The following is a 19271-nucleotide window of genomic DNA, read 5'->3' on the forward strand; positions in this document are numbered from 1 at the left end:
ATTCTTCAGGAGAATATCTGTCATCTCATCAATGAAAGCATAAGGGCACGTGGAGGTCACACACAAACACACACAACAGAGCCTCGTTTTGAATTTTACCACTTTTATTTAGAATATGATTCTGAATCCAGACATCCATGATTTTTTATTTTATTGACAATTGTCATTTTTTTCCTCAATCGATTCCTTATGTAATGACTAAAGATTTTCAAAAGAAACAGCTCATTCAAGAGCTGCGATGTGTTGCTTTAGTCTTCCCTTCATTTTTTGAGCAGTGTATGAGTCTGTACGTATAGTTCTAACTGAAAGAAAATCTTAGATACATTTTTAAATTGTGCATCCAATTCTTTTAAAAACAAAAAAATTGTTCAACTTGATGAATTTCCATCTCATCCTGGAAAAAGGACTGTTCAAATAAATCATGTAGGGCCAAAAATGAACATTCAAGCCCATGATGATGGCATGTAAACCACTGACTGGAACTGTACATACGGTATTTTGAATTCACCCAAAAAGTACGTGTCAACTAATTACAGTGCATTACCTTTTGTTGGGCAATTTAAGAAATATCTTCCCAAATGTCCTTCCCCTCACTGTTCCTACAAAGGTGGAAGCATACGTAGAATGTCCAGTTAATGATAAATTAAGATTAAAAAGGGGAAAAAGGGATCTAGTCTAGCCACTGATGAACTACATGATTAAGAGGTGTTTGCAAACAGTTTTGTCCTTACAGTTAGTTAAATGCTAAAACTGCAGTGATCCTCAACAAGCCCTTCAACATCAACAGGCCCTTGTAGGTCTTTGGATGCATCGTTCATCACCTGCTTGTGAGCGAGAGTCTTGCGGTGTCGCCTAAGGCAGTGGCTCCATGAAAAGCTACGATCGCAGGGCAAGCAATGATATGGCTTCTCTCCCGTGTGTACCCGCTGGTGCAAGATCAGCGACTTGTACCGATTGAAGCTTGCACTGCATTCAGTGCAATCGTATTTCTCTGACCTGAAGTGGACACTTTTCTTGTGCTCTATCATGTTGCCCCGCTGTGTGAACCCTTTGCCACACACGGTGCAAATATGGGGCTTCTCTCCGGTGTGGATTAGCATGTGAATGTTCAAATCATGACGGGAATAAAATGCCTTGCTGCAAAAGTCGCATATGTATGGTCGCTCCCCTGTGTGGCTCCTGATGTGTCTCTTTAGGCTCTCCGAGCGGGAGAAGCTTCGGTCGCATTCGGTGCATTGGAAAGGTTTCTCTCCTGTGTGGGAGCGCTTGTGCCGATCAAGTTCTGACGCCTTGAAGAAGGACTTGCCGCATTCGGGGCAGAGGTGAGGCTTCTCTGGCTGTTCTAGGTGCGTCTTTTCATGAGCTTTGCAGTGGCCCAACTCGGTGAATGACTTCCCACATAAGGAGCAGTTAAAAGGCCTCTCGCCGGTGTGCATTCGCACATGTCGGACAAGCTGGTAAAGTTTCTTGAATGTCTTCGTGCAGTAGGAACACTGGTGGGGCACCTTTGGTTCCCTGGCATGGGTGCGTTTGTGCCTCTCTAGTCTGCAAGGCCTGTTGAACACTTTGCCACAGTCAGGGCATGGGTGCACGTTCGTCCTGTTGTGGGAAGCCTGGTGGCGCAATAGCTTTTCTTCTTCTTTAAAAGTCTTGTCGCAATGCAGACAAGGATAGCAAATTGTCCTTGCCAGCTTTGTATGTACAGGCATGTGCCTTGCTAGCCTTGATGGCTTGTCAAACTTCTTGTCACAAATGGTGCAACTGTGGATCTTCTTAGGAGGCTTCTTTTTAGGCTCTTTGCCGTTCTTCGGCTCACCGGCGGTCGAGGCATCACTTGATTCCAAAACATAATGGACATCAATGTCTGAGGCACCTAAGGAAGCATATAAAAGAATAAAACAATTAAAAGTGACACATTTATGTTCAACAATGTTTATCCTGTGAGAGACTTTCCCTTTAAGGTTTAACCCGTCGTGATTTCAAGTCCATTGATTATGCAACAGTTTAATAATTTCCATATGAAACTATGCACATCAGAGCCGTAACTAACGGTCCTGCAATAAGCATCCTTGTTTATTTTATTTTATTTTTTTTTTAAATACACTAGGTCCCCAACTTACGAACACCCGACTAGTGAACGTTCGCGGATACGAACACAAGCCGACTGGTCTATTTTATTTTATTTTATTTTGCCTTGTAGTCACTCAATCAGTATTTATACTGCTACTCTACATGCTTGACCAGTAGAGGGCACTGTGACACTGCTAATGGGACCAAGAGAGGAAGAGACGCTGGGGAGATAAAGCTAAATGGAAAGCTAAATTGTACAACCTGGACAGAGCGTGTGATTAAAGTTTATGAAGATTTAATAGGCCTGCTTAATTCTACACCACCCACAGAACACTACCTCTTTTAGAAGAGTCTAACGACCACGACGATTTGTCCTTTTTTTCAATAACTCCTCCTCCAACTCTACCACAACGACGTATGCTCGGCAACTCCTTTTCAAAAGGTAAATAACATTTATCATTACGTATTATTATATCATTTTTATTATTGTTTTTTTCATTAATTATCCTTGTTTAATATTACTACTGCATCCAAACTCATATTTCCATACATACACATATACTGTATATGTATACATGTACATGTAGTACCTATATCATTGGTAATATTACCTTTTCCCCGACTTAAGAACAATACGACATAAGAACGGTCATCTGGAACCAATTGTGTTCGTAAGTTGGGGACGTAGTGTATATAGAACCCAGTAAAGATGTGATATTGCCGCAACTGGGCAAACCTTTACACCGAGAACTAACATCCCAAAATCAATTGTGCAAGAGTGACATAAAAAAGTGTTAATACAGCAAAAATCACCGTATTGGCCCAAATATAACACAACCCCTCTTAAACCAAACCAAAAAATAAAAAAAAATTTAAAAAAAACCTCGTCCCCTGTTATATAGATTTAATTGGACTTTAATTGATTTTTGTTGTTATGCAAATTTGGAGCGGCCGGTCCGGAGCAGGACGGAATAGAAAAGAAGAGAAAATAAAATGGAGGGTGACAATACAGAGAGAGACAAGAACAGCAGCAGCAACAACAATAACAAAACAAAAACAAACAGGACTACATCAGAAAATGCCTGTGACGGCCATAAAGACCAAAATGGAGAGGACAAATTATATCAACAGCCACAGTGATAATACTGAATTGAAACAGTCGTACATACTAATGGTAGTAGTAGTAATGAAAATATTAACCATGATAGTGAACAGAATGGCAATAACTGTAATGCACACAACTGTAATAACTATAATCATATTGTCGACATCACCATCACAGTTATCAAACCAACAACATAATAACACCCTGGATAAGTCAGTGAGTTATAGTACATATGTACTATGAGTGTGTATACAGTATGTATACAGTTATCTCTGTAGGTGTGCATGTGTGCATGTATATGTACTCGTGCATAAATGTGCACGAATGTGTCAAGGTGTAATTGTCACTGAGAATGTATGGAAGGAGCATAACCCTAACTAGAAAAAGGAAAGCACGGACAGTGTAGGTGAGGGAATGGCTGACTAGAGGACATCACTTTGGGCATTATGATCAGTTATTAACAGAACTTCACATGGAAGATTCAGGAGGCTACAGAAATTACTTGAGAATTCCCCCTGCCTGGTTCCAAGAGGTGGTGGAAAAGTGAACCCATTCATGACAATGTGACATGCTTGGATATGTACCCCCTGCATTGTTTGCCAATAGGTTGCGTTGCGTTCAACACTAGTTCTCGCAATTGGCATGAAGACTATGCGTGCCAGAAATTTTGAACATTTCAACAATTCAAAATTTTCATGCGCATTGGCACGCAGCACCGCACAGTTTACACTTACTTCACACCTGTTTATGACAAATTTACTCATTGCCATGCAAAATTGCGTACCACTGTGAGGAAAAAATTGGGGAAAGTGTCAAGGTGGCTTTATATTCGGACCAAATACGGTACTTTCAACAAACCAACAAGAAAATTTATGTTGAGTGTTTAATTAAATACCACTGTCCCAGCATTCATCATTTACACAGGCATTGTCACGGGGCTGTTATTAACTCAGAAGGGAAAAAGTTGAATGAAAGACTTGGTCCCTCCGCACATAAGTTAACAGTGTTTCCCAAACCACCACAAATAGTGCCAGGTCTACCTGTTCACCTTCACTCAAAGTGCCGCTCCCAACTCGCCGTACTTGCAAGTGCGTGCTGTCTACTTGTAATAAAGTGGGCAAAATTTGGTGATCCAGATTTGGCAGCACGCAGACACAACGTAGCACTTTTAGTGTGGGAGAAACTTTGGCTGCGTCGAGGATACACACACGTGTGATGTGTATGTCCTCTGCTGCCAATGAACGCACAACGCACGTTTTTCAGAAAAGCGTGGCGGCTGTGGCCTCCGCAAAAAACGTACGCACTAAAATCACGCACGGTGGGTTATGACCGAGGCCTTACACATAACGGAACGGGACTGTCTGTCTATGAATGTAGCTAGGGATGCACAATATATAGATTTTTTCAAGCTGATACCGATAACCGCCTCCTTCTCAAGTCCGATACAAATAACTGATAACTTATTTATTGCTATTTTTAAAATTTAGATTTAACTGTAGTTGGTGCACACCTGAAGGTCAGAATGACTCAAAGGAAGTTAGATTTGACAAACTGCACCTGTAGATGGTCTTCCTCTGAAACAGTGAAAAAGTCCCACACAATCGACACCATGTTTGTTTACAAGTGAGCTCAGGGGAAGTTACGACAGGCCGTCACACAAAAGGAGCACTTGATTTGCTGAGCCTTACCTACAGTAGGGGCAATCACGCCTCTTGGGATTTTTTTTTTTTTAACTGTTATCAAAGCTATTTTTTAATGTTGAAATGAATTTACCAGTATAATGTCATAATTCCTCATATCGGACCAATAATTATTGTACTCCCCTAATCTCGCCGTTACAAACACACACCACAAATAGATTTCAGTCCTGTGGGAAACACTGTTATAAATTAATCCTGAGTTGTTCCGGTATTCAGATTCAGAGATTATGCTCTTGCAAAATCTTAAGAGTAACCAAATATACAAAACTGATTTGTTTAAATCTACAAAGTACAAAAAGCAGTACTTACTTTTGTCTAATGGGCGATGCGTTGCAGGTGAAGGCTCTGGGTCCTCACCATTTGCCTTTCAAAATACCACAAACTTATTAATTAAATACATTTTTATGACGTACTGAACTACAAACATGCGAAAGGCTAATTATGTAGATTGTGTTGACAAAGTATAAACTCTTTGTTAAAGTTTACATTCATTCTTCAATTGATAATGACAACTGTATAAGAAAAATATAAGCAAAATAGTCAATATCATAATGCGTAAGCAATTGTGGCAACTGTACCACAAGCCAGACATCAATTCAACAAACTTTCTGTGCAGTAGGAAAACTGAAGATTCACACCTTTTGTTTCTTGGCAGGGAAACATCTATGCCTCTCTAGGCTGGAAGGCCTTTGGAACACTTTGTTGCAGTCAGGACAAGTGTACGTGTTTGTCTTGTTGTGGGAATCCTGGGGTTGAAATGGCTTCTCTTCTTCTGTCTTTTCCACATTGTGATGAGTTGTTGACTCTTTTGTGTGTACACATTTGTGACTCTCTAGCTTCCAAGGCTTGTCAAATGTCTCGTCACAAATGGTGCAGCGGTGGACAATGGAAGGTAGCTTTTCGCTAGGCTGTTGGCCGTTCTCTGGCTCACTGGCGGACGTGTCATCATTTGAATCATGGTCTAATACATACTGTATATCAAAGTATGCCGTACCTGAAGAGCAAGCACATCAAAAAATAAGTAATTGAATTCAAAGTACAACACATCCATGTTCATTCAGAGTATCCTGTTCAGGGGCACAAAGAAGGCATTTTCATCTCTGTTGCACTCATTGGTTGAACAAAGCAAGATGCCAGCCCATGGTCAATATTAGTAACTATGGGACAAATGCTTCTAGACCAGACAAACTGGTGATGATTCAAGCTTTTATTATGTCCCATTTCCACCAAGCATCTGAGTTCATCTAGGTATGTTCTTTTATTGTTCAGGACATGAACAGGATATATATATGAACAGGATATGTTATTCTTTTACCAAGATCTACTTGTATGTTAAATAAAAACAACTCTTCTTAAACTCCCGGTAAGACATTATACAGTATATTGAAAAAAAATTGGTAAGTCACATGCAACTATGGAAGGGGAAAAAAAACAAAAAAAACTTTCCCATCGGTTCACTGTGATAAGTTCAAGCACTGTAGATAGTCGGGGTGTCGTGAGACACTCGGTTCACGAGACAAGACGACACGCACGTGGCTGAGCCGACGAGATCTTAACATTAGTTTTAAGCACAAAAATTAATTGCAATCTACTAACTTGATTTTTACTATTTTACCTTGCATTGCTCCTCACAAGGCTACACTCTTCTGCACTCTGTTAGCCTGTCCACACAGGAACGCTCGTACGATTTTTAATTTTTTTTAAAGAAAATCCATGTCTACGCTGTGCCGGATTAGGAGAATGTCGATTGGGGTGAGTCATGTGTGTCAGTCAAAATATTCAGATATTATGTTGGTTTGTTGTCAAAGCTCACTTCTGGTCACGTGATGGCGTTGGGTCGGTGATGTCATCGTTTTCGGAAAACAGCAGTGTCGGCTGTCTACACAAAATCGACAGGCTGGCGTTTTCAGAGTTTCCCACTCTGGAAGCTGTTTTCAAAAAATACTGTTTCAGGCCACCCAGAACGCATTTTCCGTGGGAATGAAAGGCTGAAACAATAAACTACTTTGCCATTTTGACCTGAAAACGTTTCCGTGTGAATGTGTGTATGCTAGTGGCCCCGCCTTCACCCACCAAGACAAAGAGACTGTATGACTGACAAAAGGGCTTACTCCCTTCATGCTGTTGTTCTATGGAACAAACGTGCCAAAGTGCTGAAACCAATGCACAAAGTGAACGCTCTACCTGCCAGTTTGGAGGCGGGAGAGGAGGAAAACAGACACGCATGCACATGGCAATGTACTGAGGCCAGCCAAATTATCAACTTCATTTTCATTTACTGCGTGATTAATTATTTTATTTATTTATTTAGGGCTGCAACTAATGATTATTTTAATAACCGATTAAATCGGTTGATTATTTTTTTAATTAATCGATTAATCTGATTTTTTTTAAAAAAACACATTTTTGATTTCCGCCTCTTTATTAAGATATAGAAGATTTGAACTGGCGTAGCAAGTAAGTGCACAAACACCAGGTTGTCGCTTGAATATTCTGTTAAAATAATGTTAAATAATAAAAAATCAAAACATTTGTCAAGTAACTTCGGACAACAAATGTACACAAAAATAAAATCATGATCATTTTCTTAGTTGATTAATCTGAAGCTTTTTGTTTTAATTAATGGAGTAATCGGTTAGGCCATAGATCAGGGGTAGGGAACCTATGGCTCGGGAGCCAGATGTGGCTCTTTTGATGACTGCATCTGGCTCTCAGACATTTGTTAACACCATAAAATGTGTTTATTTTAATTTGTTTTCCTGACATTTTAAAGTAAACAGAAATCACAGTGTTAAAAATAACATGCACAATATGCATTCTAATGCATTTTAATCCATCCATTTGATTTTCTAGCGCAATGCCAGCTGTCCTTCCCATGTTTTCCGTGTCAGACAGCAAAACTTGATTACTATTGGGGTCGTCCCTCCTTTAATCAAATAGTCAGCTAGCTAATTGCGCAGAGACCACCCGTTGGACGAAAAAGGAAAAGAAAGAGTAGAGCGCAAAACCGTGCAGCACCAGAAGTCGCGTTAATGGTAGAAAGTAATTGATTTATTATTGGTTAGCTTCAATATAACAACATTATTACAAAGAATACATTCAGAGACTTATTATATTCTGAAATTGTTAGTCTTCCTTAAATATACACACATTTGGTTGTATTCGGTGTTAGAAAATATGACATGGCTCTCACGGAAATACATTTTCAAATATGTGGCTTTCATGGCTCTCTTTGCCAAAAAGGTTCCCGACCCCTGCCATAGATGGACCAAGTTAATATGATGCCAAAACACCTACAGTTGGTGGTTGGGTATGCAACATATCAGAAAAGACACTGTTTTCCAAAGTCAAAGCTGATGAGCGAATATCTGGTTTTGGCTAAAACAAAGATAATAGGTCTGCTTACATGGACGACTAAGCAAATTTTACATTTATTCACATTTTAGAGGCTGAAATCAGAGGATATTTACATATTTAAATAAAAAAAACAATTAATCGAGTACCAAAATAGCTGTCAATTAATTGGGTAATCAATTAACCACAGATTAATCGATTAATTGTTGCAGCTCTATATTTATTATCGTCCCAGACGTAGTTCCTGAGCAACAAATCTGATCACGTTTTAATCTCGCAAGGTCTTGTGACACGAGATCTTGTGAGACCCCTATAGACTAGCATCATAGTTTAAGGTACATTGTTCATCTCACACAGCAACAAGATATCAATAAATGCATAGAGTTGTATAGACTACACCAAACAAACCAGACCACACATGCAGGGATGCAGGCAAGGAGAGTTGTCAGAGTGATGGGAGGGGACACAGATGTCACGGCCATGAGACAATTCTGGACAGGTGATTAAGGGTGTTAAAATACAAAAAGGTGTCAATACTTACTTTCATCCGAAGAGTGATCTGTCACAGATGAACTGTCTGTGTCCATGGCTGGGAAATAAGCTTACATTTAGTTAAAGGGCTCTATACGGATAATTTCAGGCATATACTCTTAAACTGTGGTACAAGTCCCACTGGTGGTACACAGGCTCCATATTGTCCTATTCAGAAACTCTGTTCATTTTATATTTATATTATAATATGTATTTAATATAAAATACTTTACTTCTCCCCATGTGTATAAGCGTTTTCTCTGGATTCCTCCCAATCCCAAAAACATGGATGTTAAGTTAACTGGACACTCTAAATTGTCCATAGGCGTGAACATGAGTTTACAGTATTGACTGGTGACCAGTCCAGGGTGCACCCCCCCCACCCTAAGTCAGCTGGGATAGGCTCCAGCGCACCCTTGACCCAAATGACATTATAAAAAATGAACGGATTGGTAATTTTTACCTCTAATTGTGAATACAATTGGGGAAAAATTATGGTTGCCAAATCTTGCTCCAGAAAACAATGCCCCCAAAGTAAACAGGCCTCTCTCCAACAATGTATAAAAAGGTTTCTGCACAGTTCCATTGTGTTAGCCATATTTATTTCGTGTGGGTGTGCGTAGTTCCAATATATATGAACGATATGCAGTGATACTCCCCATATAATGAATATACCGTGCATCTCTTTGAAGGTTGAGGCCCTCAGATGAGCCAATTTAATGAGTTTTTCGGTAAAATGATCGTCAAGTGGCTACACACAGAACCTCAATATTTGCATTAGTAAATACAACTGTTATGACGACAAACAAAAATAGTTGAATGACGCAAGTCATGTTACTCACATTAGCATTAAATGAAGTGAAAATTAGCGTCGCGGAATGCTCATTGAATGGCCCTGAATCACAGCATACGCTCTATGCATGCTAACAGCACGTCATTTCAACAAAGTACCGTTAGAACAACACGTATTTGGAGTTTGACTTGCTTAGGAGTGTTTCCTCGTATGTTAGCAATGACTACAATACAAGTAGGGTTTGCCAATTTGTGCAAAAATACCCAAAAAATCCAAAGAGGAACGTTGTTAGCATTAACCCTGCATTCAAACGAAACAAACGGCTAGCAAGCTAACCTAAGCTAATACTACATCGTTCAAGGTACACAGTACCGTCGAGATCGTCACAAAAAACCTACCTCAGTATTTATATAATAATCCAGAGCTTGTCACATCACGTTTTAATTTAATGTGAATGGTCATTTAAGGGCGTAGACGACCGTTTCTTAGCTGGAGCGATGATACTACTGTTGAAGGTGAAGCTCCGGCATGGCGCGTTAAAGTGCTCCACCTCAGCTCGGAGAATGGAAAAGTGGTTTGCGTGAACCTTGCCCCCAGTACACAACGACACAAAATCACAAGACCGAAAGTTACAAACCTTCCAATTTTGCGTCAGTGGATTGAATGTAGAACATCGAAATACAAAAAGAATAAACAGCAGCGACACAAAATAGAGTCAGAATTTTATTGAAAACTGCATTTGAACTAAGCCAAGCTGTTCAGAAGGTGATCAAAAGTTTAAGACGTAGCCTTCAAAAGTCAAAATCTCAAAATCTGCGCTAAAATCTGTCTGACCCCTGGTTTTAAAATATGACACTCATGATCTGCTGATAGGAAAGCCAAACAGTGCTTTCTGTCTTTGAACATGGCAGCACAGGACTTTGTGCAAAGCGCTGACATTGGATGCAGTAATACTGATTTTAATGTCAAAACTAAAGTACCAGACTAAATTCAATTCACCTGTGCAACTAAATCTAAATTACATTCTTGGCACCAAAAAATATAAAAACACCATCGGCAGCTAGGATTTGTTACCAGTAGTGGTTTAAAAAAAAGTGATTGTACAAATAAATTATATATTTTCCACAAATACAAACGTAACTGCATAAAAATTGTTGTAAATTTTTGTTTGGCATGGATAAACTAACCGGCGATGGACTCTCACCACCGTCTGATATACATCTACATGTCTGTAGCACGGGCACATACACAAAAGCAGTCTCAGAGAAGGGTCAAGTGACAATTTGGAGTCGTTGTGTGATTATGATAGGCTATACATTCAGTGATAGCTAACGTTAGTAGCTAAACTTAGCCACATCACAATTATTAGCTGACAACAAAGATTACTAGTGGGCGTGTGTGTGTTACGTAGTCATCGCAGGAACAGACAGATTATAATGCTATTCATACATTCGAATGTTGGCATCTATAGGCAGTTGGAGGAATCTGCTGGGTAGGCTACAGTCCCTTTAAAATGTAAGATCTGATGGGTTTGTCCGTGAAGACACAGGCAGAACCTTACTGATGCTGACTGAAGAACATAACCATCAGGATGTTTTGACTTTGTAAAGCTACAAAGTTTTACACGTTTGATCAGCTCATGAAATGCAAAAATGCGTAGTATTATCCCGGTGTTAAAATCTTATTCAGTACATTATCATACAAAAAAACCTTTTCAATTAACAACTGGGAATACACACAGCTCCTCTACAACAACAACTGCTTATTACATTGCTGAAACAATCTGACACTTTCATTCTCCACCATGTTGCTAATAAAAATAGACAAGAGCTTTAATTTTCACTGACGGTAAAGTTTAAGGTCATATGGCAGCACACAAAGCTCCATTCAAAATGGCACATTCTACTGTTTGTCCATATACAGAAACTGACACCCCAGCCTGTTATGTGGGTTTGTAAAGTCCTGCAGGGCATGTGATATAACACTGTAAAAAGACACGTGTGCATTGACCAATCTAGTAAAATTATGCTCAATAGCAGGAATAGGAAAGAACACACAAATATGTGTATTTTTTTATATATAAAAACAAGTAAAACATAAAGCCAACGTAGACATCAATGGCAAAATGTTTAGACATTTTTCTTGGAAGAAAAACAGTGAGAAAAAGAAATAGAGTTCTGGATTCCCCATACTTCCAGGGACTGAATCTTAAAATGTTTTTTGCAAAGTGGCGTACTCTTGAATGTGTCACAGGATTCTGTGAATCCTCCCTCCAGGTCATCATGAAGGCAGAGAGCATGGCCTCCATTCCCACCTAAAAAAAGACAGAATGATGTTGACACTTGGCTCATAATTAACACTCACTTTCTTTTACCGTATGTGGTTTACTTACCAACAATTAGACGCTTGCTACTGCCTGCTATAAACTTGGAGGCTTCTTGTTCCTTGGATCTCTTTGGCTCTTTAGCAGTCATCAGTTCCTCAGAGGGGGCGGTGAAAGGAATGGTCAAGAAGCTAGGGTTCTGGGGCGTACCAGCTGGACAAGTCAGAGTCATGCTGGAAGCAGTCGGAGGGATGTCCTGAGCCTGCTGAGGGGACACTCTCCTTGTCATGATGTTGACCATGGCTCGTTGGTAGCGCTCCATGCTGGGACGGAGCTGAAAGAGCAATCATATTTCTTATTGGACGACATTCCATGCAATTGTAATACAAGGCATTGAGAGTATAACTCACCGTGAAAACAAAACATTCACAGGTTCCAAAATATGTGAGTTTATTCAATTCATATTTGTGCCTCTCTGTCATATCTGTTGAAATGAAGGCACCGAAAACCTGAGACACAAAAAATCCATGACAGCAAATGATCACATTAGAGTTTAAACAAAAGGAGAATTACCTTTGTTTTCGTTCAATTTGATTTTCATCAAACATTTTTGGCAACTTTTTGCCTCTGTTTTCATATACTGTCTCGGTTTTGCACAATATGGCACAAACAAACAAAATAGTCAGTTTGCCATGTACTGTATCGTGCCGCGAAATCGAGTGCCCAAACAATGCAACCTACGTGTTGCTGACTCACTGTTCGTGCATTTTTATTGAATGCAACTGCTAAATAACCCGCCATGGGGCCAAAGAAAGCTGCGAGTACTAGCAATTTGATAAAGACAGAAACGCTATTGAATTCGCTCTCGCCAGGATGTACGGGAAGTCTGCGTTAACAATGGGTTCCATCCCGTGGTCATTTATGATTACTTCACATTGTTTTTTGCATGTAAAACTATAATTATTCCCTCTCAAATGTATTTTTATGTTACTATTTTCGAGTGTCTGGAACAAATTAATTGGATTTATATTATTTCTTATGGAAAAAATTCCCTTGATTTTCGTACATTTCCACTGTATTTACTGTATATAAGCAAGGTTACCTCTTCATCCACAGTTTTGATGATCAACACTGCAGGTTCGTGTCCCTCCACATGAGAATAGAATCTATAGGAAAGCAAAGAATAAACAAATACATAAATAAACGGTTCATACAAAAGGAATCGATAAAGATTATTAAAACATATCTATAAAGATTATCATTAAAGGACTAAACGCTTTCACAAATCATTGTCTGTGAACTACACTTGACTGTCACAGTATTACACAAGTGAACCTTTGGACACAAGCATAACAACTTAGGTGATGTGTAACATATTTGTCCACAGATTTGTGCAAATTTAGGGTCTATTTTCTACTACCAAAGAGGTCGAGCACCAAGCGACATATCATACACTGTCTTGATTCTACTTGCATGACAGTGACATCAAAATGGGTCAATCCACATATTGTATGAAGCATGAAATGTGAGTCAGCCTTGCTTTCAAGTTATAGAATATTTCCGGGTAGTTTTGGAGGATGTACAGTAATACATAGGATAGTCCAACAAGATAATACAGTAAAGAAAATGAAAATATTGTATATTAGAGGTGTAATGATTCATTTACTACATCGATGTATCGATTCATATACCTATGATCCAACTACGTTGATCTGTGTTCGGCAAGTTGCCATTCCGGATGACATATATCGATGTAACATCGTTTAAAAGGTAATTCATTGTATCGACACAAGGAAATAAAGCATTGGATTTAAGCACGGCAGGCTTTATATGGATGTGTGTGTTTTTTTAGCAGTTTTAATGATAAAGACGTTAAATATTACTCGATTCAGTCTGCCTGTCGGTGATGTCACCGCCACGTGCCAGCGAACAAAACGTAGCATGGCGCATGGCAGAGGACAAGCCGGCAAGCGAGAAATAATTAAGCCACCATTGTGGTCCAGTGTGTGGAAACACTTTGGCTTTTGCAAAGAGGGAGATGTTCTTAATAAGTTGCTCGCTGTTTACAGGATATGTAAAGGTCAAGTAAAATACCATGGCAAATCTCTCCAACCACCTACTAAGGCGCCATGGGATTTCAAACAATTTTCTGTTTATTTGGTTTATTTTGGTGCTGGTCTTTTAGTTTTCTGGATCCCCCGAACCCAGAAGCGAATAAAATGGTAGTGCTAGATAGTTGCCACACTGACCATCCAGGCACCTTTTGGAGTAGCAAGTTGCAGGTAAACATACTGTTTATTCAAATTGAAGATATGTTGGTTGCACTTTGCACTTTTTGATATTAATGTTGTATTTGTATTATTTTAATGTTGAAAAACTACAGCAAAAGTAGCAGTAAACCTACTATTTACTTGTTTGTTCATATCAATAATTCATTTATACCTGATTCCCTTACAAAAAACAACGGCAATCTAGGAAAGTTCACCTGCACTATGCAGTATCCAGGTATTTAATTCACAGTCACACTGGTTGAGTTTTTGTATAAAAAGCTACTGAATTAATTTAAAGTGACTGAATCGTTTCAGATCGTATCATTCTAAATGAACCGATACAGTCCTTGAATAGTATCGGCAACCACAAAGCATGATGAGAATGGAATCGTTATTAAAACAAATGGTTACATCCCTACTGTATATGCATCACAGGCGTAATTTGCAGGGGAAACAGGGTGTACAAGTCCTCAGCACATTTTTAAAATGCAGGTTTGGTTCCCTGAAGTTAAAAAAAACAATGTTATGCCATATAAAAAGGAGACCGGTCAAGCACTAGGACCAAGTAGAAAAATGCTGCTCAAGCTGATGCCTGTTTCCACTGCCACAAGCTCATGAATTGTTTCTGCTGTATCATGCTAACGTGTGTTTGGAAATCCCTGCTATCACTTCATGAGCGCCTGTATTTGTTACTTGGCCAGAGTTCGAGGTGAGGGATGCTGTCAAGCTGAAGAAGGAATCCTATCGGGCCTTTTTGGCCAGTGGGACTCTGGAGGCAGCTGACAGGTACCGGCAGGCCAATCGGTTTGTGAATGCAAAAACTCGGACATGGGAGGACTACGGGGAAGCTGTAGAGAATGACTTACTTACTTTCTAGCTCACGTGTGCTGTAACTATAGTAAACTAGGAACTTAATGAATAGAGGCATTCATTTCTGCATATGTGGTATCTTTTGTTTGTGATAATATGTGAATCAAGACTGCAGTAAGTGATGCAATTCCGCTGGACACAATGTACACTTTGCTGTGTTTTGCCATTAATGTTATAACATGAACAGCCCATAAGAATCGCAGTTACGCTGGAGGAAAGTGGTCACTTACGATGCAAGACTTCCTCCATGATCTGTTTTACAAAACAGCTTAATGGGACTGAAAAGAGCAAAGCGCTCCGGTATCCAGGCCCAGACCACTCTCATCTCAGTCCCTGTTACAACACTTGAGTTTAGGTTGTTGAAGTCCACTGTGTCCACTGACTGCCTTTGGAATCATAGCAAAATACCAGTGGTGAGATGAAGACGTTGAATGATTTAATGATTTCATAATAATTATGCAATTTTTAGTTTTCCTCACCTTTTCTGGTGGATGCTGACCCCTTTTTGCATGAGAGAGACCTTATTGGCTTTGAACAGAAGATTGAGCTCTCTCCTTGTTGCAATCGGAACCATGAAGGCTCGTTCCAGTAGATTCTCAGCCGTGCAGTGACGATTTACGTTCTGCACAAACCTTTTCATATCGGTTCGGAAATCCTCCACATCTGCAACTCGAGATGACACCGACACTTTGTAGAGGCTGAGCAAAGTCAATGCCACCCTGCAAAGGATACATGTAAAGTTAACTTGTTTATCTCAGGTTTTGGGTGGTTTAAATGCAAACAAAACCACACCAAACCTGTAAAGGACCTTGTAGCCCTCCAATAGGTAGACATCCAGTACTCTAATAGCATATGTGAATGGAAGATCAGCAAAGATCCACATGATCCAGTCAGAGTAAAACTCAAAAAGGTTCTGGTGAGAGCTGGCAATCAGCTTACGGATGCCCCGGCAACATCTGTTAGCAAGGTCTCCGAAGGTCATGCACGAGGCTCGGTACGTGAGGAAGGTCTGATCAATGTAGCGCTTGTTAGGGTCATCATAGCAAATCAGTCTGGAAACACTGTAGAAGCATTCAGCTTCATCTTGGCTGAAGTGTAAGATGAGTGAGACCAAAGCAGGAAGGATGGGGCAGAAGTTCATATCTGGGAAGTATCTCCCAAGACAGAGAAGAATCTTTTTAACAGAATTCAGACCCGCTTTGTTGAGACAGTACCTGGAAAAAGAAGAAACCGATCACATCTCAATATTTCACCTGGTAAGCTGTAACGAAATATATCTGTATATACCTTGGTATTTCTCCAGCCTCCATGTACTCTGGAACTGGGTGGGTGCTGAGTTTTTGTTCTCCAAAGAGCTTCTTGCTCAGTTCATAGTAGACATCTCTTTCAGGTGTGACACACCTACAGTGCAAGACAAAGTCCAATGTGTCATGGTTCCAAATTAGGACAGACAATTTCTGTGTACAGAGCCGGTTCTAGAGTCTGTTGGGCCACAAGGCAAAAATTCACAGGGGCCCCTTGAACCAGCATTCATCAGAATTATGGTAATAATCTCAGCCCTCAGGGACCCCCAACTGGGCTGGAGCCCCAAGCAGCTACCTGCCTTGCCTGGTGGCAAACAGCACCTCTGTTTGTGTATTAACAATCTGTGGACTGTACATGATCCTCCTTTGCTTTAGCTGTCTCCCTTTATGATCATTTTTTTATTTGGTTCAATGTGGTCTTGTCCGCCATGTTCTCATGTGTCAGCCAATCACCTTCTTCCTTTCCTGAGCGTCTTACCCAGCCTTTGGAACTAAAAATCAATTAATTTTGTCTTTGTCTGAACTGAAGTAAGCTTTGCAGGTTTGAAAAAGATTTATTTATTTTTTTGAAGCTGCTGGGCCCTGCCTCAAGTTTTCTGGTAGCTCACACATTAAAAACCCCAGTTGGGTTAGGTTATGCTTTGTTTTGAGTTGGACCTTCTGGAATGCATTAATGACTCTAACCGAGGTTCCACTGGACTGTTCTACTTGACCTAATACAAATACAAATTGTTCAATAAATATTTTTTTTGTGTAGTCTCTTATTCTGCTGTGGTTGTGATCTACGTGTAGAGAGGGGTGCCTCTGGTCATCTCCCAAGGTGGCATAGTTGCATTATTTAGGGATTGCCATGAGCAGCGTTATCATTCTTGGCATCCCATCCATTCATTTTCTATTCTGCTTATCCACACTAGGGTCACAGGGGTATGCTGGAGCCTATCCCAGCTGACTTCAAGCGAGAGACGGGGTCAATGGACGGTGCCCTGGACTTGTCAATCACAGAGCACATATAAACAAACAGTCATTCACACTCACAATCATACCTATGGACAATTTAGAGCCGCCAATTAACCTTACATGCATGTTTTTGGAATTTTGGAAGAAACCAGAGAAAACCCACACACGCACGGGAAGAACATGCAAACTCCACACAGAGATGCCCAGCGGAGATTCGAACCTAGATCTCCCAGATCTCCTGACAGTGTGGCCAACATGCTAACGACTAGACCACCGTGTGCCATTCTTGGCATTCCAGGTCTGCAACTGCATCTTTGAGCAACCAACTGCTGAGTGCTAACCTGGAATGAATACCATGGATGATGTGATAGTAAGCCTTTGCTCTCAATGTATGAGGCATAGCCCAGAATCCTTCTCGGCCCATGGCTTTCAGCTGGTGGTGTTCGCTCTCCAATATCTGCTGGTACCGTGCCGCAGCTTCTGGGTCAATTTTCTCCCAGTCCACAAACTGACCATATTTCATCCCAGAGCTGGAACAGATCTCCCAGTTGTCTAACTCTGAGATAGTCATCATGGACACGGACTTAAGACTGCCTTTGCTGCCTGAACAAAAGATACAGTGTTCATTTTAATTCAGGGTGTCAAAAAGAAGTATTGTGGTTGGGAAAAAATGCAGTATTAGAGAACAGCATGCTCTTACCATGAAGATCTCTTGAGAGTGAGTGCTTGTTGGGTTTAGACTTGGACTTTTCATTTTTGCTCACAGGATGTTGCAAAATGATCGCCTTCTGCTGTAGCGGACTGGATAGGGCGCCGCTTCCCAAATAGTTGACATGCTCCGATGTTTCATAACTGTAAAAAGACCTAGGAAGCACAAGCTTGCATTAGTTAATGTATCTATCCACAAATTATTGTGTCCAGGGTAATGGCAGTTGTCGGAATTTATCCCACACCATCTTTACAAAAGCCAATTATGTGAACCACTACACAATCAATGACTCTAATTATTGCAATGAAAACATAACAGGTACCTGGAACGAGGTCTCAGGAAGATGTTGTCAGTCTGTGTCTGCACACAATAATTCTTCCAGTCCTCTGGGCTGTAATAGGAGTGAGACCTTTGCCTGCTTCTGCCTCCAGTCATGGTACTCAGGTCTTGATCGGTGGATCCGTGCAGAGAAATTGAATTAATACTTCCACAGTTGGAGAACTCTGGTGATCTTGCCACATGAATCATGTGAAGTCCTTTGCTTTAGAGAAATTCAAGGAGAAGGGTGAGATATGCCTTGTTACCTGCTGCACATTCTGAGCTTTGGGATCTTTTATAAGCCAATGGGGAGCATAGGGGTAAGGCCTTGTTTGTGGTGACTTCATGCCTTGATGTAAAAGGTTGCACTTCTCTTTCTGCTTTAAATCTGGCAACATCAAGTGTCTCCTTCTCAGATGAAGGTAATAAGCACTGGAGACAGCATCCTCAGGCATTTAATGATCTGAAAAATATGGATGTTTTAATAATGGAGTAATACAAATTACTTTTTAGAATACACTTACAAAACATGATTTGATCCAGAGTTGTTGTTGAATATGCAGTATATAATTTTATAAGAATTACATACCATTATCCATAATAACATTGTGAGTGTATTGAAAATTTTAAGTTTTTATGGCTGATGAACCTGTATGTAAATAATGGCTGGCCAAAATAAGGTCGTTCGCAATGCTAGGTTACTGCTTTTTCTCTGAACTTTTACAGGATCGAAATGCCAAATAGGACTATTCTGGGAAATTTTGTAAAAGTTATTATTAAGTACAACATGTGTCTGTTTTGATCCAAACACAAGCATTGTTTAGTCATGAAACATTTATCCTTCAGGAGTAGTTGTCTCACATGTGGGCTACACACTGAGGCTGAAAAACAAATTGGGTAACCACATGAGTTTTTTATTATTATGTTTTTTAACGTGCTTCCTTTATTCTGATCACATTTACCGGTT

At 40.0% G+C, this 19271-nt stretch overlaps 2 protein-coding genes across 2 annotated transcripts; both read right to left on the reverse strand.

Moving 5' to 3' along the window:
• Positions 1–110: 110 nt before the first annotated feature.
• LOC129183044 (zinc finger protein ZFP2-like) lies at positions 111–10100 on the reverse strand. Its single transcript, XM_054779844.1, has 5 exons — positions 9952–10100; positions 8771–8818; positions 5514–5869; positions 5185–5239; positions 111–1873 (listed from the first exon to the last, which is right to left on the reverse strand). The coding sequence occupies exons 2-5, from the start codon at positions 8814–8816 to the stop codon at positions 738–740; spliced, it is 1593 nt and encodes a 530-aa protein (XP_054635819.1). The 5' UTR covers positions 8817–8818; positions 9952–10100; the 3' UTR covers positions 111–737.
• A 163-nt stretch (positions 10101–10263) lies between these two features.
• LOC129183350 (TBC1 domain family member 24-like) lies at positions 10264–18562 on the reverse strand. Its single transcript, XM_054780473.1, has 11 exons — positions 18309–18562; positions 17978–18141; positions 17619–17880; positions 16304–16417; positions 15814–16230; positions 15496–15735; positions 15247–15402; positions 12979–13042; positions 12287–12385; positions 11946–12210; positions 10264–11867 (listed from the first exon to the last, which is right to left on the reverse strand). Exons 1-11 carry the CDS (start codon positions 18512–18514, stop codon positions 11683–11685), a joined length of 2172 nt encoding a protein of 723 aa, XP_054636448.1. The 5' UTR covers positions 18515–18562; the 3' UTR covers positions 10264–11682.
• Positions 18563–19271: the final 709 nt, after the last annotated feature.

Source organism: Dunckerocampus dactyliophorus, chromosome 6 (assembly GCF_027744805.1).
Source record: "Dunckerocampus dactyliophorus isolate RoL2022-P2 chromosome 6, RoL_Ddac_1.1, whole genome shotgun sequence".
Taxonomy (NCBI): Eukaryota; Metazoa; Chordata; class Actinopteri; order Syngnathiformes; family Syngnathidae; genus Dunckerocampus; species Dunckerocampus dactyliophorus.

Bases quoted from the DNA above. Each gene is read 5' to 3' on its own strand.
- LOC129183044 (XM_054779844.1), bottom strand. From the start codon at position 8,816: ATGGACACAGACAGTTCATCTGTGACAGATCACTCTTCGGATGAAA. The intron at 5,870-8,770 runs GTAAGTATTGAC...CTTGCTCTTCAG, and splicing joins AGATCACTCTTCGGATGAAA to GTACGGCATACTTTGATATA. The intron at 1,874-5,184 runs GTAAGTACTGCT...ATGCTTCCTTAG, and splicing joins GCATCGCCCATTAGACAAAA to GTGCCTCAGACATTGATGTC.
- LOC129183350 (XM_054780473.1), bottom strand. From the start codon at position 18,514: ATGATTCATGTGGCAAGATCACCAGAGTTCTCCAACTGTGGAAGTATT. The intron at 15,403-15,495 runs GTGAGGAAAACT...ATGATTCCAAAG, and splicing joins GTCAGCATCCACCAGAAAAG to GCAGTCAGTGGACACAGTGG. The intron at 12,211-12,286 runs GTGAGTTATACT...TTGCTCTTTCAG, and splicing joins GTGAATGTTTTGTTTTCACG to CTCCGTCCCAGCATGGAGCG.